The sequence below is a fragment of the Triticum urartu genome, chromosome 6, assembly GCF_003073215.2.
Source record: "Triticum urartu cultivar G1812 chromosome 6, Tu2.1, whole genome shotgun sequence".
Lineage (NCBI taxonomy): Eukaryota > Viridiplantae > Streptophyta > Magnoliopsida > Poales > Poaceae > Triticum > Triticum urartu.
Window position 1 is genome coordinate 562,082,742 of NC_053027.1, and position 26,875 is coordinate 562,109,616.

The following is a 26,875-nucleotide window of genomic DNA, read 5'->3' on the forward strand; positions in this document are numbered from 1 at the left end:
AAGCTTGAACGTTTCTTTCCTTCCCCGGCAACCTTGAATAGATATCAATACCCCGTTGATCAGCTAGCCGCTCGTGTTCTGAGGTCGCTCTCTTTTATACCGTGTCAATCATAAGCCTCTCTCATGTCATGCACATGCATGTCTAGTTAGCACGAGTGGCTGCGCCAAGTTGCTTTACGTACCAGGTTTTGTTCTTATAATTGTACTAATGTATCATGGTTCAAGAAGTCAATGTTCATCTGTTTTTTATGGACACGGTCAGTGTTGCCGCAATACGAGATCCCAGTTTCTCTAGCTAGGATCATATGAGGGCGGGGAAGCTAGCTGGTGAGAGTGATGTTGGTGCGCGTGTGTGAGTTTGTTTCAAGTAAGGTGTATCTTAATGCGTTGTCATATGGAGTATGAACAACATCTGGACGCACGAATCTCCAACACATTGAACGGTTGACCAATGCACACTTTTTAATACACGTACGTGGTAGAAAAATCACCCTCTTTGCTGCAGTGTGGCTCCCATTCATTTTGGTGCAAGCACACGAGTAAGTATTGTCTGTTTGCTTGCATAAGTTGCATGCCTGCTTCATCTGTTTCAAAAACCCACGTGGAATCAACCAGTCTGAGGAGATCACTAGGAAATTCACGCAAGTATGTACAAGCCGATGATTAACTAGTTCTCTTTCCTCACTTTCCCGGAAGAAGTCTTAGTAACAATAAAATTAACGTGCTGCTTAATTAACTATTCATGTCATACTAGTTGGTAATAATTCAATTGCAACTTACACAAACTTTTAAACACAACTAGCTAGAGAGTAGAGAGTTGAAATTCAGGTACATGCATGCATGTATACCTAGCTAGCTAGGACTTTGATTAATTTGCCTATATAACAGCAGCGTACGTGAACAATCCTATCTAGGACACGTGTGCGTCCTAATCGAGCACAGTACATACGTACAATCACATCTTCTTCTTCTCCATTGTCCATGGCGAACCAGATAATTCCACCGATCAACAACGATGATAGCAGGATAGCAGCTACCGGCACGGCAGTGCCAATGCCTACCACAAACAAGGTCATGTCGAGCGTTGCGAACCTTGCCCAGCTCCTGCCAACGGGCACGATGCTGACGTACCAGGCATTGTCCCCATCCTTCTGTCGACACCAGATTTTGGCATGGTAGAAAACATAATTAAAAAGGCCTTAATTGAACAAGTGCTCAAAGTGAGAAAGTTTTGTATCGTCAAAAGGAGAAACTTCCATATTTGGCCCATAGCCATCCCGTCTCATCTCTAAGGCCGAAGTTGTGTTTGAAGTACTCAAATTTTATATTGAGAATACTATTTGGCCTATTACGCCCCCAAAATGGCCTCATATGAGAAACGTTCCTACACGGATTGTCTTTGCCTCGTTGAAACAGACGATTTTGATATAAAAAAACGTTTTAATCCGAGGTCGTATGCAAAAGTTACAGCCAGTACAAGACGTTGCTGCACTGGATGGCCGGACATTCCGGAGACAACAATCCGGTTTTGATTTTCTCTGTAGATGGCCGGACACTCCGGGTTTGTTCGTCCGGGTTTTGAATTTCGCTGCTGCAGACTTCGGAAAACAGCCGAAAACTCTCTCAAGATGGCTTCAGATAAAAAAACGTTCAACATGAAAGTTGTTCGTCTTGTCGAAACGGTCAAGATTACTTTTGGGCTCATTTCCATCCGAGGTCGTTTCCTCCCCCAAACATGGCCCGCAAGATGCAGCCAGATTTTACCGAACAGTTTTAGAAAGTTCGGACCAAACAAATCCGAATTGGACTAGAGTTTTGGACGTGAATTGAAGCCTTTTCCTTGCACGGGAAGTCCAGCCGCCTCTTATATACTTAAGAGGTGACGGCCGATTGAACAACACACAATCGATCAAATCAACTACCACTTTTTACCTTTACCTTTATCTCTCTCCCTTGTTCTTCTTCTTCTCGTTCTTCGTTTGCAGGTCGGCGAACCTCGAGGCCCTAGGGGCAATCAGGTCGACCTAGGGCAGCCCATAGCCGCCGCGCGCCCTGACGGGATCCCTCCCGGGCGTGTGGGGTTTCGGGTCTACAAAAGCACCCGCCGGATTGTCTTGCGTACCGCGCTTCCGTCGGGTCTCCTTCGACGTGAGCTGCGGTGCATCACCCCTGGCGTAGAGGGTACACGGTGACGTGTTTGTGTGCGAACACACTTTTTGGCGACTCCGCTGGGGACCGAAGTTTTGAACGGTCGCCATTCTTGCTACGAAGAGATCGTCATCTAGGGTTTGCAATCTACAAAGGTAATATGAATACCCAATTCCCTACTGTAGATGCAAATAATTCATATGGTGTTACTAGATCGTTCAATGAGTATACTCTATCGGCCAGCCCTAGTTTGTTCAATCATGCATCTAATTATGTGCATAGGCCGATTCAAAGTAATTTACATGCTTCAACTTTTTATGATACTAGTAACATGCATCATATGTATCCCAACTCTCATGCATCGGCAACCCCACAAATTGTTATGCCGATGAACAACATGGTGAGTTTGGTTAATAAATTTGAAACACCTCATGTTAGGATTTCCAATGCCATGCAAGAAAGTGTTTCACCCTTTTATTCATCGGCAAGTAATGTGCAATATACTAATCCAACCATGTCGATGAACGAGAGAATTGGCCATGCTACTACTAGCTATTCGACTAGTTATCCCCAACCGTCATATGCTACACCTCATGACAATAATTTTTCAGCACCATACACAATTGTAGATGTTCATAATTCGGCTTCCGACCTTCTTGGTCATAGCCGAATGAATGTAAATTTTACAGGAGCGGTTGTGCCCAATATTGTAGAAGATGAGGTAGTGGTGGCTGCATTGAAGAGTTTAGCCCAAAATAAGAGGATTAGTGAACAACATGAAAAGGGGTTATTTCTTGATTATGCCGCAATAAAAGCTAGAGTTTTGCAAGAAGATGAATCTTTGCCAATTGATAAAATTGGCAAGCAAAAATATGGTTTTACAACAATGCATATGCCTTCACCTAGTACTACATTATATTATACACCCCCACTATTGCAAAATTTCGGCAACAACCATGTGTCATTGCTGAAAGAATCTAAAAGCATTGGGGGGCAATCGCATCCGGAGTGGGCTGAAATTGAGAAAAAGCTTAAAGCCAACTTTGCCGCTCGCCGTCAGAAACAAATAGAAAAAGAATTGGCTCAGATAAAAGAAGGTTTGCCAATTGGTAGTATCAATGAAAAGAAGGATTATTCGGAACTTGAAAGTGCTTCGGTTGAAAAAGCCGAATCAAGTAGTATATATTCCGAATCCATCAAATCCAAAGAGGCAAGCATTATTGAGAAAGGGCATGGCAAGCATAGCAAAACAACCGTGCTTGATTTTTCTGAAGTTAATGGAACCTACTTCCTGCCCTATGAGTTCCGTGCCGTAGAAATTGACAAGCCTCAAGGACAAGAGCAAGTAGCCAAACAAAGTTCGGCTGATAAGGATCTTCAAGGTAATGATTCACGGAATAAAGAAAAAGATGATGAAGATGCGTTGGGGAGCCACCCAAAGATGAAGCAAGATATTGTTCAAGCCACACCACTATCATGCTCTCCCAACATATTTGAAGAGGTATGTTTAGCAAGTAATTTACCTATTTTCAGATTTGGTCAAAACTTTATTGTTGATGCATCCATCAGAAAAATCCTCTTAAGTAATTTTGAAAGACCAATGAAGAAGGGTAATTTACTTGTTAGCAATAAAATTGTTATGGAACATATCGGTCAACCCATTGCGCCATTTATAAAGACCGATAATGACTTATTGTTACAGCCAAAGCTTTCCCCATTGCTTTATATAAGGTTTATATCTAGTTGGGTAGCTTTGCTTATTTCATACTTGGCTTGCACTTGGTCTCAACTGAGACATGTATGTTCTAAATATCTTCATTTCAGAAATTTAAAGCCAAGGTTAAATTCTATTGAGAAAACCGATGCTAATATAATATCTTATCGAAAGACATCGGAGATAGAGTGGAAAACACAATGCATAGCCGAATGGGGTGGTGCAAAATCTGAACCATTCATTTGCTTAACTCCAAAGCCGTTCTCGCAAGAAGATCGGCTAGAAAATAAAAAAATTACCTTCAATTCCAAATGTGAGATCAAATCTTTGATTTGTTGTTGAGAAATAATTATATTAGAATTCTTGATCACCATGTTGAGCCATCTGTCCAGGGACGAATGTATTGTAAGTTGCATGATTCGTCCAAGCATAATTTTGAGGATTGCGACATGTTTCGTCAAATAATTAAATCGCCCATTGATAAAGGACGATTGAAATTTGTTGAGACACCAAGAGATGACCAGTCTATTCCGGTTGGTCCTGATGGCAGAAAGTTTTTGCATCGGCTGCTTCAAGCCGATCAACTTAAAGAGAAGGTAAAAACTGCAGGTGATGAGACCAAGCTTTCAAGTAAAGAAGTTGTTGAAGAGCATAATGAACATAATGTTGAGGGCGAGAGTTCCATCGAAGCTACAATGGAGACGCCAAGGACTGAGGGGCAGCAAGAAAATCCAATGATCGACGAAAGCAAACCAAAAGAAAACAAAGACCGAAATAAGCGCAAGTGTAAGAGATCAAAAATCTCCTTCACTGAACTATTGGATAAATATCAAAAGAAGAGTGAAGAGAAGAATACTTATCGGCCAAATCATGAAAAGAAACCAAGATCACCCCCAAGGCGCAAATATGAGGATTGGTATTGGCAAAGTGAGAATTTCAATGCAACATATTCATATCATTATTTTGGGCCGCCAATGCCAATGTCGTGGATGCCTCCCTATGCTCATGTAGATTCATATCCATCACGGGACAGGTACGATACAAGGGCACATTCTCCATCTTATTTTAAACCATCTCACCAATATTATGCAGCTGCGAGAAGATCAACATTTGAACAATCACATGTTAAAGACCGTTTCGATCATAAGGAAACGGTCCAGAGCTCAAGGAAGAAGAAAGAGGTGGTCAACCACGTTTACCGTGTTAAAAGAGATGGTCGTAAGAGTGCAACTCCAGATTTGATCTCAAATGAAAAAGAGCCAATTAAAGTGTTGATACAAAAGGCAAAGAAGTGAAGCAACCAATTGATAAAAATCAGAATGTCAAATCTAAAGAAAAGAAGTTGAGGGTGCACAAGGCCAAAAAGAAATTGCCATTGGTCAAAACAGAATCACAGCCGAGATGCCCGCTCGGCTTATCGTATTGGTAAAAGAAGAAATTACAAAAACTTAGTGCACAAGAACTTGAAGAAAGGAGCATGGCATGGGTTCCCAAGAGGAGCAGCCAAAATAAAGATGATGTGCAACCTTCTATTGCAACAACTGTTACAGAAGTGAAGAAAGAGAAGAATGAAAGCAACAAACAATTAAGCCGAAGGTGCGCATCACAATATCAAAATTTTTGGTTAGCACATAATTCATATTATTCAACCATACTGTCATGCCTTTGCCATGGAATTCATCCATAGGTATGATCAATTACCCTCCATGGATTTATTTTGATCCATGGATGCAACATAATTTTCTATATCATGACAGAGTATTACCAAATCACTATACATTTAGTTAGTTACATTTTTGTTGCTAATACAAAGGGGCCGAAATATTTTATTGCTATTTCATTTGTTTATTTCGGCTATACATACTTTGGTGGGTGAATTCTACATGGACCTCATGGTAATGGCCGATATTTATCTATCGCCCTAAGAATATGTCAAAGCATGGCCGATGTAGTATCCTAACATCATCCTTAGTTCAATTGGAGACCAAAACAAAGTACATGTTCATTTATATTGTCCTAGTCTTTCTAGTACCATGGAGGTTATTTTTTATGCTTAAAATTGTAGCAATGGCCAAAGTGTTGGTATTATTTATATATCTCCTTATGGTGATATTTTGTGAAGCCTCATGCCGCTTAAAATATTTATGCACAAATGATCAAAGCCGAATATGCATTGTCATTCGGATTGGAGCTTTGCCTTGCTATAGGTGCTATACATATTGAGGCTTCCGGTGATTCGTTGTTAGTAGTGCAACAAATATCCGAGGATTATCAATGTTTTGACGAATCACTTATAGTTTATCTTTTGGTATGTCTAGATGCAAGATTTACCTTGGGTTGCTTTAAAATTGTTCATATATCTAGACATGACAATTCGAAAGAGTTGGCACAGCAAGCATCCGGCTACTATGTTAACCATGATGTATTGCATTTCTATCAATAGCCGATGCTAGGTCTTGTCAACATAGGTAAGGCCGAACCGGAGCCCACCGCTTCAGCCACTAATGAAACTTTTATGCAGGCAAAGTAAGTATTAGAGGAAGTTCATTCTTGATTATCTGCAAAATCCTCGCTAAAGGGTGAACAATATGGTTCGCAGGATGGTTTTGATCTATGGAACCTTATCACCGGATTGTTATAAAAGTTGAGAAGTTTTCACCCAAGTTTGCATCGGAAGGTTCAAACAAGCAATGACCAATATATACTTATCACCCTAAGTACATACAAATGGTCGATGTAGTGTTGACATCGTCCTTAGAACAAGCTATGCAGAAGTTATTTTTCGGCACACAAGCTTTGCCGAAAAATAGGGGGGCATGTGTTGACACCAGATTTTGGCATGGTAGAAAACATAATTAAGAAGGCCTCAAATGGACAATTGCTCAAAGTGAGAAAGTTTCGTATCATCAAAAGGAGAAACTTTCATATTTGGGACATAGCCATCCGGTCTCATCTCTAAGGCCGAAGTTGTGTTTAAAGTACTCAAATTTTATATTGAGAACACTATTGGGCCTATTACGCCCCCAAGATGGCCTCATATGAGAAACGTTCCTACACGGATTGTCTTCGTCTCGTTGAAACGGACGATTTTGATATAAAAACGTCTTAATCCGAGGTCGTATGTAAAAGTTACATCTATTACAAGACGCTGCTGCACTGGATGGCCGAACACTCCGGAGACAACCATCCGGGTTTTGATTTTCTCTGTGGATGGCCGGACACTCCGGATTTGTTCGTCCGGGTTTTGAATTTCGCTGCTGCAGACTTCGGAAAACAGCCGAAAACTCTCTCAAGATTGCCTCCGATCAAAAAACGTTCAACATGAAAGTTGTTCGTCTCGTCAAAACGGTCAAGGTTGCTTTTGGGCTCATTTCCATCCGAGGTCGTTTACTACCCCAAACATGGCCTGCAAGGTGCAGCCAGATTTTACCGAACAGTTTTAGAAAGTTCGGACCAAACAAATCCGAATTGGACTAGGGTTTTGGATGTGAATTGAAGCCTTTTCCTTGCACGGGAAGTCCAGCCGCCTCTTATATACTTAAGAGGTGATGGCCGATTGAACAACACACAATCGATCAAATCATCTACCACTTTTTACCTTTACCTTTATCTCTCTCCCTTATTCTTCTTCTTCTCGTTCTTCGTTCATTCTTCGTTTGCAGGGCGGCGAACCTCGAGGCCCTAGGGGCGATCAGGTCGACCTAGGGCAGCGCATAGCCGCCGCGCGCCCTGACGGGGTCCCTTCCGGGCGTGTGGGGTTTCGGGTCTACAAAAGTACCTGCCGGATTGTCTTGCGTACCGCGCTTCCGGTGGGTCTCCTTCGACGTGAGCTGCGGTGCATCACCCTCGGCGTTGGAGATACACGGTGACGTGTTCGTGTGCGAACACCTTCACCAACCTGGCAAGTGTGAGACCTCCAACCAAGAGAAAAGTCATTCTGCCATGCACGGGAGGTCCAGTGCATGCTTTCATCGCTGGATTATACTGGAGATCCGAGTGCATGCAAACTATACTTCGCGTATACGTATAGAGTATGCCATTTGCATTAATATAGCATTGTATCATGTCAGTCCACTTAATGCCATGCATGCGTTTCTCTCTCTGTGTGCTCACAAACTGTGACACATGCATGGATGACAACATCTCCTCTCTTCCTCTCAAAATCCATCATTTTTAGTTTCCTTTACAAAACCTAATATCTTTGAAACCAAAATTCCTTTTTTGGAAGTTTTTATATATTTGAACTCATCGCATCAAGACCTTTAGAACAAGATCAACCTTGGATATATTCTAAACACGCTATAATTTTAACCTTCAGAATTTTTTAATGATTAAATAAGTTATTGAAATGATTTTTAATGAGTGAAATACAAATAAAATTGAGTGAAATTATTTTATTGAAATTAGTGAAATCATTTTTCTGAATTAAGCCAAATTAGTTTGTTCCAACTGGGTAAAAGCATTGTTTGGAATGTGTAAAGTCAACATTTTGAGATAAGTGATTATTTTAAATGACTGGAATATGCTTTTTAAAATGAGTCAAATCAGTTTTTAAAAATGAGTGAAATATGCTGATGACATTGAAACTCAATTAAAACTTATTCAATATTAGCTTTGTTTTAAAGAGCATGTCATTAGGAATTCAAATATTTTAAAGTATTTAAATATGGAATTAATATTGAAAATATATTGACGAATTAATATCTCACAAGAAAATAAAATGCTAGATTTTGTATAGATAGACGGGTTCCACACAGGGATGACATTTAATTTGCATTACTGGGCCCGTGTATCACTTAATGTTGATGCATAGCTCTAGACGTATGAATAGGGTATTCTACAAAGAGTGCCAACTAGACCATGCACGGGACCTTCTGTGCATGGTAGAAAATCCAGTCTCCTCCAACCAGTGGCTTACTACGGCACTGGTTGCTGTCCTGGCCTATGCTTGCATCTTCTTCTCCTTCACAGACAGCGTCATTGGCCACCATGATGGAAAGCTCTACTATGGTGTCGCCACCCCGGACGGCTTCAACGTGTTCAACTTCTCCGACGAGGACGAGAAGCGGGAGTGGGCCGGTCTTGATGAGTTCCGGAGGCTCTGGCTTCGTTTGCTGGACTTCGTGCACGCCTTCTTCACGGCTGTGGTTTTCCTCATGGTGGCGTTCAGTGATGTGGGACTGCAGAACTGCTTCTTCCCGGACGCCGGCAGGAACACCCAGGAGCTGCTGAAGAACTTGCCGCTTGGAATGGCTTTTTTGTCTAGCTCTATGTTCATCATCTTCCCCACCAAAAGGAAGGGCATTGGATTCAATGACCCAACTCAACAGAAGGTCGTCCATTCCTTGAATAAAGTTTGATTCTTAGAATTTGATAAACAAAGGAGACCAGCAAAAATATATGTAGTTGCCACCCATATTGATTTTGTGTTAAACAAATTTCGTGTTGCATGTAATATGATGGGGTGGATGTTATTATCGTCTGTTTTTGTGCGGGTAGGGTTTAGTAGTTATAGTGTAATCAGATTTTTACTGTAATGTGTATGCTGATTGCGTACGTACACGTTGTGTTTCCTAGTACTGCATAAATTCACTCTTTTTCCCCATATCATGTTTGCTATAACCAGACAATGTAGTTCCGTTATGTCAACGTAATGAAAATGGGAGTAACCCAGTCCAAAAAATGAATTGATTGAACACAATGGAATTTGTAACAGAAGTTGTTTAACTGTACATCGCCGGAGAAATGACACATGAATTTTTTCATGTATATATATTGTATGTTATAGTTTTCATTTAAACAAAGAGTTTTTCTGCCATCAAAATCAACTGTACAAGTATGTAAGCATCCCAGCCTCCTAAGGATTATCCCAACCCTCCATTCCCTTTGTTTGCTTTAAGATCGACATCATTATGTCACAAAAATGATAATGAACTAAATCCAGTTTGTCCAAGTGGTCTCTCCCATTTTGGGACACAACACTTTTTTCGTACCCCATCTGTATAAAATTAGTTAGTACATAAATTTTGGACAACTACTTAAATTAATTGGGATAAACACCTAAATTTAGGATAACTACACACAAAACAATAATTTTATGTGCAAATGCATGTTGTGCAGGTGTAAAACAAAATTTGAATATGTGTTAAATGTCACCGTTTCTAGTACATACGTAAGAACAACCACCAACCTGTGATTGGATGGTCAGCATGGCAGTTGTACTTCAAACCCACCAAGATCATAGATGAAATTTGACGCTTTCGTTTTTTTTCGAAAAGGGTGATGTTTAGTTCTTCTTCTAGGAAGGTAATGACTAGCCACTAGTTCTCCTTCCTCACCTTCCTAGAAGAAGACTTACATAGTGTATATCACCAATTAAATTCACGTGCTGGTTGCAAACTACACGTCATACGAGTTGGTTATAAGTTAATTTCAACTTACACACTGATTAACCATTAATCAAAACTAGCTACAGAGTTGAAGTCCAGGTACATGTAGCCCTTCAGAAATGCAACGCGCCAACCTAGTTTAGACTTTGGAATCATTCGCGTAGGATGTATGTGCCTATATAAAGAGCTACAACTAGATCAGTTTGCAGTATTCCAACTTCCCAAACTGGGACACAGATCAAGCACAGTACACGTAAAATGGCATCTACTTCTTCACCATCGTCCACGGCGATCCAGATACATCTACCGACCAACGAGAGCGACGGTGAAATAACAGCCAATGGCACGTCACCGCCAATGCCTGCCACTGGGCCTGCACCGGCCGTCGTCATGTCCAGCGTCGCGAACCTGGCTCAGCTCCTGCCGACTGGTACGGTGTTGGCATACCAGAAGTTGTCCCCGTCCTTCACCACGGCAAGTGCGAGACCTCCAACCAGTTGCTCACAAGGGTGCTGGTGGCCATTCTCGCCCTATTGGGCCTCTTCTTCTCCTTCACCGACAGCGTCATCGGTCGCCGCGATGGAAAGCTATACTACGGCTTCGCCACACTACACTGCTTCAACGTGTTCAACTTCTCCAGCGAGGAAGAAAGGCAGGAGTGGAACAATCTCGACCAGTTTCGGAGACTCCGCCTCAGGCCGCTGGACTTCGTGCACGCCTTCTTCGCGGCGGTGGTTTTCCTCGTGGTGGCGTTTAGCGACGTGGGGCTGCAGAACTGCTTCTTCCCGGGCGCCGGCAGGAACACCGAGGAGCTGCTCAAGAATTTACCGACGGGGATGGCGATTCTATCCGGTTTTTTGTGACAATGCTCCTCGCCAGAAGGTCGTCCATCCCTCAAATTAATTAAGTTTGATTCCCATAATTTGAAGTTGCCAGGCATGTTGATAAATCTTTCAGGAGTGATTGAAAAAAACTTGAATCCTTCAGGAGATTACTCAACTGGATTTGACGACACCGCTCCTCGCAGGAGTAGAAGTAGCTTGATTGTATCATATCAGAGAAAGTCTTGAAGTTTTTGAAGTTTATATGTTCGGTGTCTGCCATGCTTGTTTTGCAAACATAGAAATAAAAGTGTACAATTATGTAGGTACCCTGCAGGCTTATCAGAGCTCTCCATTCCCATTGTTTGCTATAAGATCGATGTTTCTATTTTATACCAAAATCGTTAACTAAATCCAGTTTGCATCAATGGGTCTCTCCTACTTGGCGACACATACCTTACACTTCTCTCTTATCTTGTTCTCCAATTCATTTTACAATGAATAACATACTTTTATGAAACAAATTAGTCGGTAAGTTTAGGATAAACACCTAAATCAATTGGATCCTCCGGTCCAAAAATAAATCAATTGGATCCAAGACATTTCACAAAAATAATAATTACAAGTACAAATCTAAAACGTGTGTTGTAGGAAGCGTTTCGAACACCGCGGGGGAGGCTGCATATATACATTTATTTAGAAACATTAATATTGAGCGATAATCCAGCCATCTTAAAGCACTAGCAATTCCGGACATTGGATTTACTGTTTTGGGCACTCCTAGCCAGTAGAAGCCCCTACCAGTGCGTGCTTGGGCCATGGGTCATCATTTGCTGCAGAATTGGCTACAAACTAGTCTGCGGTAGGGGCGCTATTCCCATAGCAAAATAAGAACCCTCTGGCTAATTCGGATCCGCAGGTAGGTAGAAGACCTTCTAGTATGTTAATAAGGGCCTCAACGACAGAGAACCAACGTGTGGCTGGATCGTTAGGAGGGTAGTGGTTTTCCTAACCCACCAAGGATCAAATGACAGGTTTGATGCTTTGGGGGTTAAAAATTCAACGAAATTTCAATGAAATTTCTGAAACTTCGCATATTTCAGTGGTGTCCGAAAAATAATTAACCCCGAAATTTCGAGGAATTTTTAAACTGATTTCAGAACAAATTTAAATCATGTATGAATTTATTAAAGTTAAGTAAATTTTGAAATCTAAATTTCCAAAATAATTTCTGAAACATATTTCAGTTTTTTTTAGAAAAGGAGGAGGACCCCCGGCCTCTGCATCTGGGCGTTGCATGCGGTCACTTTATTAATTATTCTCACAAGACCTTATAAAGTCATACAACAGTAAGACTAAAGCCACCGTGTGATCAACAACTGTCGCTACTCATATCCAATTGATGAAGGGGCGCTGATAGCCTGGGCCTAATACCAAACAGACATCGCAGCCAAACCTAAACATCTAAGACCTAAGGTCCCAACCAGGACGCCTGCCGGGTATGGGGCACCTACCAGTCCGGCGCACTCCTCAACCAGGACGTCTTCCGGGTATGAGGCCGCCGCAGCCACCTGCCACCAATCCATCTTTAGAGATGTACTGTTGCATCTACCGTGCCAGATCCCTCTGCCATCGATGCCACCACGACGTAAGACAGCGTCGTCCTCCTGCGCGAGTCCATCCTCGCACATTGAACTCCGAATCTGCACTGCGCCATGCCGTCGAGATCCGTCGTCATTAATGTGTAGGATGAAGCACCACTCCACCAAAGATGCCGTCCGCTGGTCCTGCGAAGCCGAGTGCACCTCCAAGAATGCCGCCCCCAAGGGGGTAACGACACATGCTTTCCGCCGACATCCGATCAGCTGATCTAGGGTTTCCCCCGGAAGTATTGAGTGGAGTTGGGAGTTTCACCTCGATGATGCCTTCATGAAGGAAACGATGACAGGGGCATCGTCATCATCGGTTCCGGCCATGGACCAAAAACCAGGTTTTCACCCGGATCCGTCCCAAGAAATCCACCCGACAACCTGTGCACCGTCTCGACCGCCTTCAAAGCCCCAGATCTAGCCGCCTAGATCCAGGACCAACCGCAACAACAGTGCCATCGTAGGAGCCCTGGCGCACCGGCCACTGCCTGAGTGTGCCACCACTGAAGCCTAGGAGGAGGGATCCCACCCCGCCTCGCCAAGCCGCCGAGATGGATCCCGCGCGCTCGTCACCGTCTCTGATCCGAACCAATCCATAGCAGATTGCCGTCACAGATCCGCCTTGGATAGGGACTGCACAACACCATGCCGCCGCGGGAGGCCCTAGCTTCACCAGCCGCCACCCTCCAGGGCCGCCGCCCCGGGATCCAGACAGAACATCGCCGCTGCCGAAACATATTTCAGTGAGGTCCGAAATTATTTTGTTTCCAAAATTAAAAACCTTTGTCTTCAAGGCGATTTTTTTTCGTGTGGGAGGCGACATTTTCATTGATAGTGAGGCGCCTACGATGACTTTGTGTCCTTCCGCCAAAGATATATGGGTTGATTGCACCGATCGAACACTCTCTTGCTCGAACGGAAAGAAGTGGATACAATTACATAGGGGCCAAATCACATGACTACTACACTCTCCATCCCATTACATCCAATATGGCACGAACGTTCTTGTGTGCATTGGGCCATGAGTCCATCAATTTCATGCTCCGGCGACCTTGAATAGAAGTACTAAATTCTCTCCCCCAAAGAAAGTAGTAGTAGAAGATATCAATTTCTTTCATTCGGCAAGAGTGGTGAGCTATATCAAAACAAGAAGATAGCAGTCTCTAGCACTTAACTTCTCTCATGGTATGCGCGCAACGGAATCAGTTGAAAACAGCGCCGGTTGCTTTATGAATCAGACAAGAGTTTTTAGTTCTTCATATATATTTTATTAGAAGTAATATCTTCAGATTTGTCGTCAAAAGAAGTTACTGACTGTATAATTTTTTTGACACATTATACATGTTTTATTAGTCAAATTAAAGGCCTAAACATCCGTGCCCAACTTATAAACCCAACCCGAGGGAGTACGAAACAAGTCACACAGTCCGGCCATGCGGCTAGCTTGGGGCGTCCGTCCGCACCATGCGTCACAACTTTCTTACATAGTCTAGGGTGATATGAAAAATGAAAAAATGAAAAATTATTTTATTTTGCGAGGAAAAAACTGAGAAGTTTAACAAAAGGAGAGACTTGATTTCTTCAAATAATTTTTGTTTGCAGATTCTTTTTCTTCAAATATAATTCCACCATTAGATCATGCAATATCAAAACTCGTTGCCGGAATATATATGACTTCAGTACATGCAAGGCTGCGCCAAATTGCCCCATGGCCATGCCTTGAAAGTCAAACAAGCTTCTTTTAGAATTTTATAAAAATGTTGAACGGGCTAACTAGAAAGCGGCAGCATGCATATTTAGCCTACCATGGGTGTTTATTGCCCCCCCCCCCCCCCCCCCCCCCACCCCACCCCAATGCGTCTGCATCAGCCTCATTTTTTGCAGGGCTTTACTTGACAGAAAACTAATAGAACATCCATATGGTAGTTGCATAGTCCAGAGATCGATGGGCCAGGAAATGGACAAATTAGGGGCATATGCTGGTGTTGTTTATAGTTTAGTGGGTTGGGCCAAAACTGCTAATGTTCCCCACTTTGGCCTGGCCATGGCTAAAATGCTCCTAACCCAGGTCCTAGGCCCGCCCATGTGCATGTCAGTACATAAACTTGTGACTCTTGTCTCATGGGTTCAGTTTAATACATCAACTTGCAAAGTGCATGAAGCATGAACCAGGCAAGAATTTGGTTTTCGTCCAAATCATGCCATCAAGGGATAGTTAAGCCTAGATGGCCTTCCATGTTGGAAAATGATGCACGTATGGCACACGTGATGAAACCGAACTAGGTAGGGCACATTTAATTTGTGAATAGATCCTTGATTTTTCTCTTGTCATTCCCCATTTGCAATCTCTGTTGTGATAGAGGAGATGAAGCACCATGGCAACATCATGGTCGACCTCAATGTTGCTTAACTTTCACGTCAGGGAGATGGAACTGGGACATGACAACCAGATGAAGAACCGAATTACGGTGAATTTTCGTCCTGATCTTCCAATGTCTTGTCAAAATTCACCCAGATGCGAGGAGCATAAAGAGTAGGCAGTCCTACTGATCAAGCCCCTGAGTGAACTATAGGGTTCTGACGAAGGTGTGTGAAAATACAGGAGAAGGACCTTGTGATGCAATTCGAAGATAACATTTTAATTTGTAAACTTCTAGGTATGCCAGGACAAATAAATGGCTCACGTTCATAGCATATGCGTCATTTCCCAGAAAGATTAGCCCTCTTCACGTGACAAGTTTATGTACTGTCAGTGCAATTACCTCTTTTGAACCCCCATACCTGTGTCACTTCTAGTACTATAACACTTGCTCGCCAATGTAAGTCATCTAATTGCTAGTGAACAAGATGATATTTGACTGAGCCACTTCATAGATAAGAGTAGATCGAGCTACATTCAAATGTCCAGACAAATTAGAAGTGTGCCACACACTTCTTTGATTCTATGTATTTCTTTATATTGCAAGTTTTGATCTAGGTCGAAGATAAATGTCAACTGTGGTAGGCTTTGTTTTCTATGCATTACATTAATTTAATGAGAACTCATAATCATAACACGGGATGTAGGTGTTCACATTAAGCCTTGTTAATAAATGTAGACAATGGGTTGTGAATAGTTTCCTTGTATGTTGATTCAGATTTTTATTAACTGGTATTAGATCAAATTTAAGGTTGCAATTTCAAATTGATTTAGATGAGCAATTGTGTCAAAATAAGTCACCAAGTTGGATCGACCAAGAAGTGTCAGAAGTGTTGGAGCAAGCAATCGGGAATCTCGACGAAATAGGCAGGTTCGAGATCAATCAGTGTGCAACCAAAGGCACATTAGTGTGTTCAGCGGGGTGCTATGACATGGGCATCCCGTAGCGTGTGTGCTAGCTTAGAGAGCCATTTATTTTTCAAAATTCTCCATCTTAGTTCTTCCACCCATGCAATAGAGAGGGAGTGAGAAAAGAGCGGTTAATCCTATTTTCCTTTTCCCCTTATAGATGGAGTCTGAAATAGGAGTCATGGAATAATGTTCAATTCAAATATTTATTCCTGTTGTCTAACAAACAAACATTTGACGCACACCCCGCGTGCCCCTAGGTTGGCCCATTAAAGTAAATGTTTTCTGAAAAAGGTTATTAAAGATTTAAGGAAATATTGTGGAAAGACGATTTAAATAATAATTAAAACTATTTGGAAATAGGAAAATATATTTTTATTACCATTTTAAATAATGTTCTAAAATAATATTTCAAATATGAAAAAGTCAAGAAATGAAAAGTTATTCCTGCACAAATAAAATGTTCATATCAATGTAATAAAATGTTAGTTGCATAAAAAAATATTTCTTTATGCAAGAAATTATATACATATATGAAGATATTTAATATTTTGTTAAAACAAATATTATTGATAATATATGTATTTATAAAATAAAATGTTCATCGCATATTTTTAAAATACTTTTGTGTACAAAAAATTATATTCTTGTAAGAAATTTACATATTACTTTAAAAAAACATATATGTGAAAAGAGAGGTTATTGTGTATTTGAAAAAGTTCATGGAGACAAAAAATATAGTCATATGTTAAAGAATGTTTATGGATAAAAAAGAAGTACAGAATAAATAAATATTTTGACTACTAAGAAAAGTAAACATTAAAATGAGAGGGAAAAGTAAAAATCAACTAAAAACTTCGATGAAATCTAGATCTAGATGTAGAAATAGCTAGCAGTCCTCTACCTCCAAGTATCTACTACCAGAAGATGTTGAAGGTTCGTAGACCGGCAAGAAATTAGTGAGTAAATAATACAGGATTGCTAAATCTCAGTCGGCTGAGACTTAACCATGTCTTAGTCAATGTCTCAATGATATATTCATGGGACCTTATGTGGAGATCCTTGCAAAAAGATTATTTTATTTTTATTTTTATAAGTTCTATCACTTGACTGAGACTTCGTTAAATCTCAGTCGACTGAGATCTAGCCACACCCAAAATAATAACGACCAACTCCAAAACTCCTCTACATATGCCTTCCTAATACCCTTTTAGGAGGCTCCTTCTATTGGGATCCTCTATTGTTACACTACGGTCATCCCGCTAAATCCCCCTTGTTCTTTTTTCTTCTCCTTTTGTGTTGAAAGAAAGAACAAAAAATAGACGATGGTGGGTGGTGAGCCCCAACAAGTGGCGACGATGGCCTTTGGTGAGCTCCGATGTGCAGTGGTTGCAGCCATGAGCTCCAATGGCTGGTGGGGTAGGTGAGATGGAAGGAAAATCTCAAAGTGGTTGGTGATCTATGGGAAAGAAAGGCCCTATTCTTTCTCTAGATGTGGTGAAGATATGTGTTGTACTAAGGGCTCTAGGTAAGTAGAAAGAGGGTTAAAATGAGATTTTTTTTTAGCCAAAGTTCCTTCAATAGTAATAGAGAGTGGATGATTGGAATTGCTCTGATACACAATCGATGATTAGCTAGTTTCTTTCATCACCTTCCCACCTTCCTCGAAGAAGACTTTCGCCAAATTGACATGCTCACTACAAACTACTCATGTTAGGCTACACCTAAAGTGGAAGGCGTCCCACAAATCTGGTACTGTCATTGTCATGGAGTACTGACTAACACGGATATTGGAAGAATAGTCATCAAAATGGTGATTAGAACACCTCTTCATGTCCGGGAAGAAAACTCTTGACCTAACCTTTATTGGCCAGGCTTAATAATGGCCAACTTTCCTAAGGCATTGTCTCATTGGTGTTGTTCTAGCATTCATTGGTTGGTCTCTGTAGCAAGGACGTAAATCCTTGTCGAGGTTGTCTCTGGCCAGATGTTGTGATGACGGCGCAAGGGCCTTTATCACTTCTTCAAGGTGTTGGTACAAAAAGGTCGACCTAGTCATAGGTGTTTTTTTGGAGAAAACTTCCTATCTATTCATTTTCAATCATGTTAGTACAATGAACACGGTCTATAGACCACCTACTGACGACTACAAGCACTGAAGCGAACCAAAGACGACCATCATCATCGCCTCTCCCTCGCTGGAGTCGGGTAAAATTTGTTGTAGTAGAAAGTCGAAAAGTCGTTTGTTAAGGCCCTATAGGACCACGACACCAGAGCAGCAACCGCCACCAATGAAGAGACACATAGATCGAAAGGATCCAACCTGAAGACACATGAACATAGACGAACAAAGACCAGATCCAAGTAGATCCAGCAAAGATAACTACAAACCAAATCCTGTGAGGTCTACCGGAGGCACGCCTCCACACGCCCTCCGACGATGGTAGACGCACCACCTGAAATGAGGCTAGGCGAGGAGAACCTTATTCCATGTTTAGGAAGCTGTCGCCGTCTCATCTTCCTGAGCAGGACAAAAATCCTAACAAAAACCAAAAGAAACATCTAAAAATGAAGCCCTCCCACCGGCAAGGGGCAGGATCCACTGCGCCCCCATGGCCCTAGGGCCACCGGAGATAAGGCGAACCGACGGCGGCGGCAGCGGGAAACAAAGGAACCCTAGCTTTTTTGGAGAAAGCGGCGGGGTGAGATGCGATCTTGCTCTGCTTTTTTAGATGACCGTGGTACGTAGAAATCACATACCTAAACTACCTAGTCGTGGGTGTTACATTCATATCTTAAGGGTTTTGACATAGTTATCTTTTGTACTATCTTTGTTGATGTTTTTAATCTTGTTGTCGTGCATCAACTACAAGGGAAAAAAATGTGCCAACCTTCTTTTCAATCTCTAAAAGAGCTCCTTTTGAAAAGAGAAAGAAGGTGTGAATTATAACCTACAACAACTATTAAACAAAACTACACAGATGCATCTAGAGCCCTTCAGCATGCAACAGTCCTGATCAAAGAAAAGTAAAAAATCAAAAAACCAAGCGAAACCAAAGACCAAAAAACCAAAAAAAAAAAAACTTCGATCGGATCTAACTAGCAGTCCTCTACCTCCAAGAATCTGTTAGCAGAAGATGTTGAAGGTTGGTAGACCGGCAGGAAATTAGTGTGAGTAAATAATAACGAGCAACTACAAAAATTCCTCTAAATCCTTTTAGGGAGTCCTTTTATTGGGATTCTCTTTTTTCTAAACCACGGTCATCCCGCTAAATCCCTCCTACTCTTTTGTGCTGAAAGAAAGAAGAAAAATATAGACGATGGCGGTTGGCGTGCTCCAGCAAGTGGCGCCGATGGCCTTCAGCGAGCTCCAACGTTTCATGGTTGCAGCCGTAAGCTCCAGCGGCTGGTGGGGGTAGGTGAGATGGAAGGTAAATCTCGTGGCGGTTGCTGTTTTGTGGGAAAGAAAGGCCCTCCCATCTCTCTACATGTAGTGAAGAAATATGTTGGACTAAGGGCTGTCTACACTCTAGGTAAGTAAAGAGAGGGCTAAACTGAGATTTTTTTAGCCAAAGTCCCTTAAATAGAGATAGAGAGTGGGGCAGGGGATGATTGGAATTGCTCTGATAGACAAGAGGGAACTAGCTAGTTTCTTTCCTCACCTTCCCATCTCCATGGAAGAAGACTTCCGCCAAATTGAAGTGCTCACAGCAAACTACTCATGACAAGTTATATCTAATGTGAGAAGACGTCTCACAAATCTTCTTGTGTCATTGGCGTGGAGTATTGACAGGCGTGACTATTGAAAGAGTTATCATTAAGATGGTGACTGAAACACCTCTTCATGTCTAGGGTGAAAACTCTTGGTGTAATCTTTATTGGCCAGGCTCAATAGTGACCAACATGCATAAGGCCTTGTCTCAATGGTTGTGTGCTAGCGTTCATTGGTTAATCTGGGCAACCAGTACGTAAATTCTTGTTCAGGTTGTCTCTGACCAGACATGGTGATGACCATAAAGGGCTTTATCCCTCCTTGAAGATGTTGCCGCGGAAAAGGTCGACCAAGTCGTAGGTGTTACATTCATATCTTGTAATCGTTTTGACATAATTATCTTTTGTACTCTTTGTCGATGTTTATAACTTTGTTGCCTTGCATCGACTTCAATAAAATAATGTATATGTGCATTACAATTATGTCGAGCAGAGATGTCAACCTTCTTTTAAATCTCTAAAAAAACCTCCTTTTGAAAAGATAATTTTTTTGTGAATAACTAACTATATTAAACAAAACTACACTAATGGATGTAGAGCCGTTCAACACGCAGCAAGTGATGTAGTAGTTACTAGTTAGACAAAGCAACGCTCACGCGCGCCAGCCTAGGTTGGACTTTGGAATCATCAATGGTTTAATAATTTCCCTATATAAACAGCAGCGTGTGGATCAGCTTGAAATATTCCTAGCTGGGACTTGGAACACGCGCGAGCACGACCACATCGAGCACAGTACCTGCAATGGCAACTTCTTCTCCCTCGCCTACGGTAATCCAGATGCCTCCACCGACGGCGACCAAGGACGTCGACGACGACGGCGAGATAACACCCGCCGGCACGGCACCGCCCACGGCAACACCTACCATGGACAGGGTCATGTCGAGCGTCACGAACCTTGCCCAGCTCCTGCCGACGGGCACGGTGCTGGCATATCAGGCGCTGTCCCCGTCCTTCACCAACCACGGCAAGTGCGAGGCCTCCAACCAGTGGCTCACCGTGGCACTGGTCGCCATCCTCGTCGTCATGTGCCTCTTCTTCTCCTTCACCGACAGCCTCGTCGGCCGCGACGGAAAGCTCTACTACGGCGTCGCCACGCCCCGTGGCTTCAACGTGTTCAACTTCCCTGGCGAGGACGAGAGCCGGGAGTGGGACAGGGACGAGCTCCGGAGCCTCCGCCTCCGGCCGCTGGACTTCGTGCACTCCTTCTTCGCGGCGGTGGTGTTCCTCACAGTGGTGTTTAGCGACGTGGGGCTGCAGAATTGCTTCTTCCCGGACGCTAATCGGAACACCCAGGAGCTCCTCAAGAACCTGCCGCTGGGCATGGCGTTTCTGTCCACCTTTGTGTTCACCATCTTCCCCACCAAAAGGAAGGGCATCGGATTCAGCGACAATACTCCTCGCAGGAAGGCCGATCACTCAATCTAATTAAGTTAATTCCCATAATTTGAAGAAAAACAAGGAGCTAGGGAAAACGTAGCAGGAACTGGAAACAATGAAATGTGTGATAGAAGTTGTTGATTGTATCAAAGGAGAGAAATAATCGCGAAGTTTTTGAAGTATATATTTTTCGTACTATAAGAAAGGGGTTTCCTCGCAGTTTCATTAACGAAATCATAGTAGTTCGTACGGAAATATAACAAGACAGAACGCATGTATAACCACCAACCGGCTCATGCAAAACGCATGAGGCAACATGAACAGATACACTGTCGCCGCAAGCTTCAGAGGCCTAGCTCGCCAAAATTCAGAAGCGTTCCAGCACGACAGACCATAAGGATCGCCGATGTTTCAAAGGATTGTAAAAACAAAAACGTTTGCTCGATGTCCCGCTGTCATTGTAGCAGCCGTACGTACGTACGTGAGAACCAAGCTACAAGCTGCTACTGGCCAGCAAGAGTGATCGTTTTTGCCCAAGGAGCATATGTTATGTCGCGTGAATTTTGTCTCCGTCCAAGGTCTATATCTCGCAGAGCTGTCCACGTACGCACCCACGCACGCACGTAAGTACGTAGATGCTTCGAGCTGCAGCTTTCTTTTCCGTTTGATTCGTTGGTCATATATGTACGTTCATATCTTTTGGCCTTGAGCGTTTCTTTCTCTCTCCGTCCGGTAACGTTGAATACTACTAGAAGATATATATGCCGATCTCTTGTTCGATCAGCTCCTGCTCGTGTCGTGGGGTCGCTTTCTTTTTACGATGTCAATCGATGCAGCATGTCTCTCTCATGACATTACAATGCATGTGCTGTCTAATTGATTAGCACAATTTTTCCTTGGAACTTATTAGGAACATTTTTTAGAGCAAGATTAGCACGAGTGGCTGCGCCAAGTTTGACCCTGCGGCGCGCCCTGGAAGTCAAACATAGCACATATACAGGATGAGTCACTGTCTCCATATATTCGTATAACGCCGAATAAGAACTGTGGTATTTTATTTCTTTAGGGGTAAGACTAGCCACAATGGGGAGTAACTTAGACTAGTAACATGCCTATGTTACTAGTCTATGTTACCTCTATAGTGGGGAATAACATATGTGTGGTGACATGCAATACTTCATTTATTAGGCTATAGACTCATCTTGTCTTGATATGTGTGATGTTACTCATACTACTGGTAAGGCTAGCCATAGTGGGGATAACTTAGGTAGTAACTTAACACATCTCAAGACAATTTTGCTTATGTGGCAAGTATTTAATGAGGAGAGAGATGCTTGGAGTAACATAATATGTTATTGTAACATAGTGCTTTCCGAGGTAAAATGAGTCTATAAGGCAATAAATGAAACAAACTATGACACTACTACTAAGATACTTTGCACTATGGGGGTAGTAACTTAGACTAGTGTCATGCATATGACACTAGTCTAAGTTACTCCCCACTATGACCAGCCTAACTAGCTATGTTACCACATGCCTTTTATTTATTTATTTATTACTTGACACATCATCTATTTTATATAGATATGTGTGATGTTATTACCTATGTTAAAGCGAGACGGAGAACCGCACCTCGCATTAAGGGAAGCCCATAGTATTCTGGTCCAGTTAAATTTTCTTCCTTCCTTTGTTTCGTTCGTTGGCCTGTTTATTCCTTCCTTCCTTGGTCCGTTTGTTCATTTATTTATTTCTTATTTTCTTTTTTACTCTTGTTTATGTTTTTAAAATATTTAACCCACTTTCACAAAGAAATAGAAATAAATAGATACTCTCTCTGTTTCTAAATGTAAGATCTTTTAGAGATTTCACTACGAACTACGTAAGGAGCAAAATGCACTTAAAAATATGTCTATATACAATCGTATGTGGTCCGTATTAAATCCACTAAAAGGGCTTATATTTAGAAAACGGAGAGAGTATAACCCAAAATGCTTAATTTATTTTTTAAAGGTATTCATCTCACTAGTAGAAAAAGGGCATGTTGTCCCGGTTCGTAAGGGCCTTTTGTCCCGGTTCTGGAACCGGGACTAAAGGGTCGGTACTAATGCCCTGTCCCTTTAGTCCCAGTTCAATCCAGAATCGGGACAGATGGGCCTCCACGTGGCCTGTGCGCGGAGTGCCGGTTTGAATTTGAGCCGGCACTAATGTGACCATTAGTGCCGGTTCCAACGGCTAGGCGGACGGGCATCATTAGTACCGGTTCATGGTTAACCTGTAGTACCGGTTCATGCCACGAACCAGTACTAATGAGGCTGTGTCAGGCTATGGTCAGTCTGGGGCCCCCACGAAGACCTTTAGTACTGGTTCATGCCATGAACCGGTACTAGAGTTTCTTTGTAAGCTGATTTTTAGTCCCACCTCGCCAAGAGAGAGGTAGTATGAGCGGTTTATAAGCCGTGAGTGCACAGACAATGATGAAGAGTTGCAATGCTCACCTACATGTTGATTAGCTTCAAGCCTTGCGGAATAGCATAGATTGCACTGAGCTATGTGCAGTGCAGTCTACACTATTCCGAATGGCTTGAAGCAAATTAACCAACATTGCACCTCTTATTATTTTTCATAACTTATTAGAACTCCGGACTTCTTTTATTTTGTGTTTAGTATGCAGCATTCAAAGCGAGGTCATCAATTTCCAACATGTTCTGACATCATTTGTTGTTTTCGGTCATTTACCTAATTGTTTAGAGAGCTAAATGACCATGAAATTGAAAATCACTACAAAATGAATCCTGAAAATGTTGAAACTTGGCATGGTATCATCATATCACCCGCATAGCATGCGCGAAAGAGTAGAGAGGGTCACGGCAAAAACTGGACGCACTTCGTGTACAAACTGGACAAACTCTTTTAGAGTATCAGGGTTTCGGACGAGAACGCATCTGTTACATGGCCACTTTAATGTTTTTTTAAACTTATTTGAACTCCGGACTTCTTTTGTGTTCAGTATGCAGCATTCAAAGCGACGTCATCAATTTCCAACATGTTCTGACATCATTTGTTGTTTTCGGTCATTTACCTAATTGTTTAGAGAGCTAAATGACCGTGAAACTGAAAATCACTACAAAATGAATCCTGAAAATGTTGAAACTTGGCATGGTATCATCATATCACCCGCATAGCATGCGCGAAAGAGTAGAGAGGGTCACGGCAAAAACTGGATGCACTTCGTGTACAAATGGACAAACTCTTTCAGAGTATCAGGGTTTCGGACGAGAACTCATCTGTTACACGGCCACTAATGTTTTTTAAACTTATTTGAACTCCGGACTTCTTTTGTGTTCAGTATGCAGCATTCAAAGCGACGTCATCAATTTCCAACATGTTCTGACATCATTTGTTGTTTTTCGGTCATTTACCTAATTGTTTAGAGAGCTAAATGACCGTGAAATTGAAAATCACTACAAAATGAATCCTGAAAATGTTGAAACTTGGCATGGTATCATCATATCACCCGCATAGCATGCGCGAAAGAGTAGAGAGGGTCACGGCAAAAACTGGACGCACTTCGTGTACAAACTGGACAAACTCTTTCGGAGTATCAGGGTTTCGGACGAGAACAAATCTGTTACACGGCCACTTCAATGTTTTTTAAACTTATTTGAACTCCGGACTTCTTTTGTGTTCAGTATGCAGCATTCAAAGCGACGTCATCAATTTCCAACATGTTCTGACATCATTTGTTGTTTTTCGGGTCATTTACCTAATTGTTTAGAGAGTAAAATGACCGAGAAATTGAAAATCGAAAATCACTACAAAATGAATCCTGAAAATGTTGAAACTTGGCATGGTATCATCATATCACCCGCATAGCATGCGCGAAAGAGTAGAGAGGGTCACGGCAAAAACTGGACACACTTCGTGTACAAACTGGACAAACTCTTTCAGAGTATCAGGGTTTCGGACGAGAACTCATCTGTTACACGGCCACTTCAATGTTTTTTAAACTTATTTGAACTCCGGACTTCTTTTGTGTTTAGTATGCAGCATTCAAAGCGACGTCATCAATTTCCAATAGGTTCTGACATCATTTGTTGTTTTTCGGTCATTTACCTAATTGTTTTAGAGCTAAATGACCGTGAAATTGAAAATCACTACAAAATGAATCCTAGAAATGTCGAAACTTGGCATGGTATCATCATATCACCCGCATAGCATGCGCGAAAGAGTAGAGAGGGTCACGGCAAAAACTGGACGCACTTCATGTACAAACTGGACAAACTCTTTAGGAGTATCAGGGTTTCGGACGAGAACTCATCTGTTACATGGCCAACTTCAATGTTTTTTAAACTTATTTGAACTCCGGACTTCTTTTGTGTTTAGTATGCAGCATTCAAAGCGACCTCATCAATTTCCAACATGTTCTGACATCATTTGTTGTTTTTCGGGCATTTACCTAATTGTTTTAGAGAGCTAAATGACCGTGAAATTGAAAATCACTACAAAATGAATCCTGAAAATGTCAAAACTTGGCATGGTATCATCATATCACCCGCATAGCATGCGCGAAAGAGTAGAGAGGGTCACGGCAAAAACTGGACGCACTTCGTGTACAAACTGGACAAACTCTTTAGGAGTATCAGGGTTTCGGACGAGAACTCATCTGTTACACGGCCAACTTCAATGTTTTTTAAACTTATTCGAACTCCGGACTTCTTTTGTGTTCAGTATGCAGCATTCAAAGCGACGTCATCAATTTCCAACAGGTTCTGACATCATTTGTTGTTTTTCAGTCATTTACCTAATTGTTCAGTATGCAGCATTTAATTTCCAGAAGAAAATAAATAGAAGAAAAGAAATAGTGCAGAAAATAAAAAAACTATACAAAAAAATTACTCAAAAATAAATAGAAGAAAATAAATAATGCAGAAAAGAAAAAACTATATAGAAAACTACTCAAAAATAAATAGAAGAAAATAAATAATGCAGAAAAGAAAAAACTATATAAAAAATTTGTTGGCGCGCTGCCTAGTGGGCTTGCCAGACCTAGGGTGTGCAAATGCAGGCCCAGAAGGGCCAGCAGGCTCACAGGGCAGCGCGCCCTAATTAATTAGGCCCAGAAGCCTGCTATATAGAGGAGTTCGAAGAGGTAGCCGCGGCTGGGTTTATAAAACAGTGCGGCTGCCCTTCGCCCGGCGAGGTGGGACTAAACTTTGGGGTGGCAGCGCGAGGCCTTTAGTACCGGTTGGTGGCTCCAACCGGTACTAAAGACCTCCAACCGGTACTAAAGGCCTGCTCTTCCCGCCTTGGCCTAGCCAAAGTTGGCCTTTAGTACCGGTTGGTGGCTCCAACCGGTACTAAAGGCCTCTCCTATATATACAACACTTACGAAAATTCAGTTAGATCTCCCCACTTCTTTCGTCTCCAACCTCTCGCGCGCCGCTCGAACCCGTCCTCGCCGCCCGTCGCCCGTCGTCCGTCGTCGTCGTCGCTGTCCCCGCCGCCGCCCGTCGTCGTCGCCGTCTCGCGCCGCCGTCCGTCATCGTCCCGCCGTGGTCCCGTATGTCTCTCGCTCTCGCGTATACCCGCCGCGCCGCCGTCCGTCGTCGTCGCACCCGGCCCGTATGGCGGCGCCCCCGCCCGTACGTACGCCGTCGCCCCCGCTGGTACGTACGGGG

General features: G+C 42.4%; 1 protein-coding gene and 1 pseudogene across 1 annotated transcript; both read left to right on the plus strand.

The window, feature by feature from the left end:
• The first annotated feature begins 10,509 nt into the window (after positions 1-10,509).
• On the plus strand, positions 10,510-11,114 carry LOC125517032 (annotated as a pseudogene).
• Positions 11,115-20,523: 9,409 nt separating this feature from the next.
• On the plus strand, positions 20,524-21,357 carry LOC125513023 (protein DMP10-like). Its single transcript, XM_048678065.1, has one exon. It carries the CDS (start codon positions 20,562-20,564, stop codon positions 21,243-21,245), a length of 684 nt encoding a protein of 227 aa, XP_048534022.1. The 5' UTR covers positions 20,524-20,561; the 3' UTR covers positions 21,246-21,357.
• The last annotated feature ends 5,518 nt before the right edge of the window (positions 21,358-26,875 follow it).

Coding starts and splice junctions, on each gene's coding strand:
- LOC125513023 (XM_048678065.1), top strand. CDS start 20,562: ATGGCAACTTCTTCTCCCTCGCCTACGGTAATCCAGATGCCTCCACCG.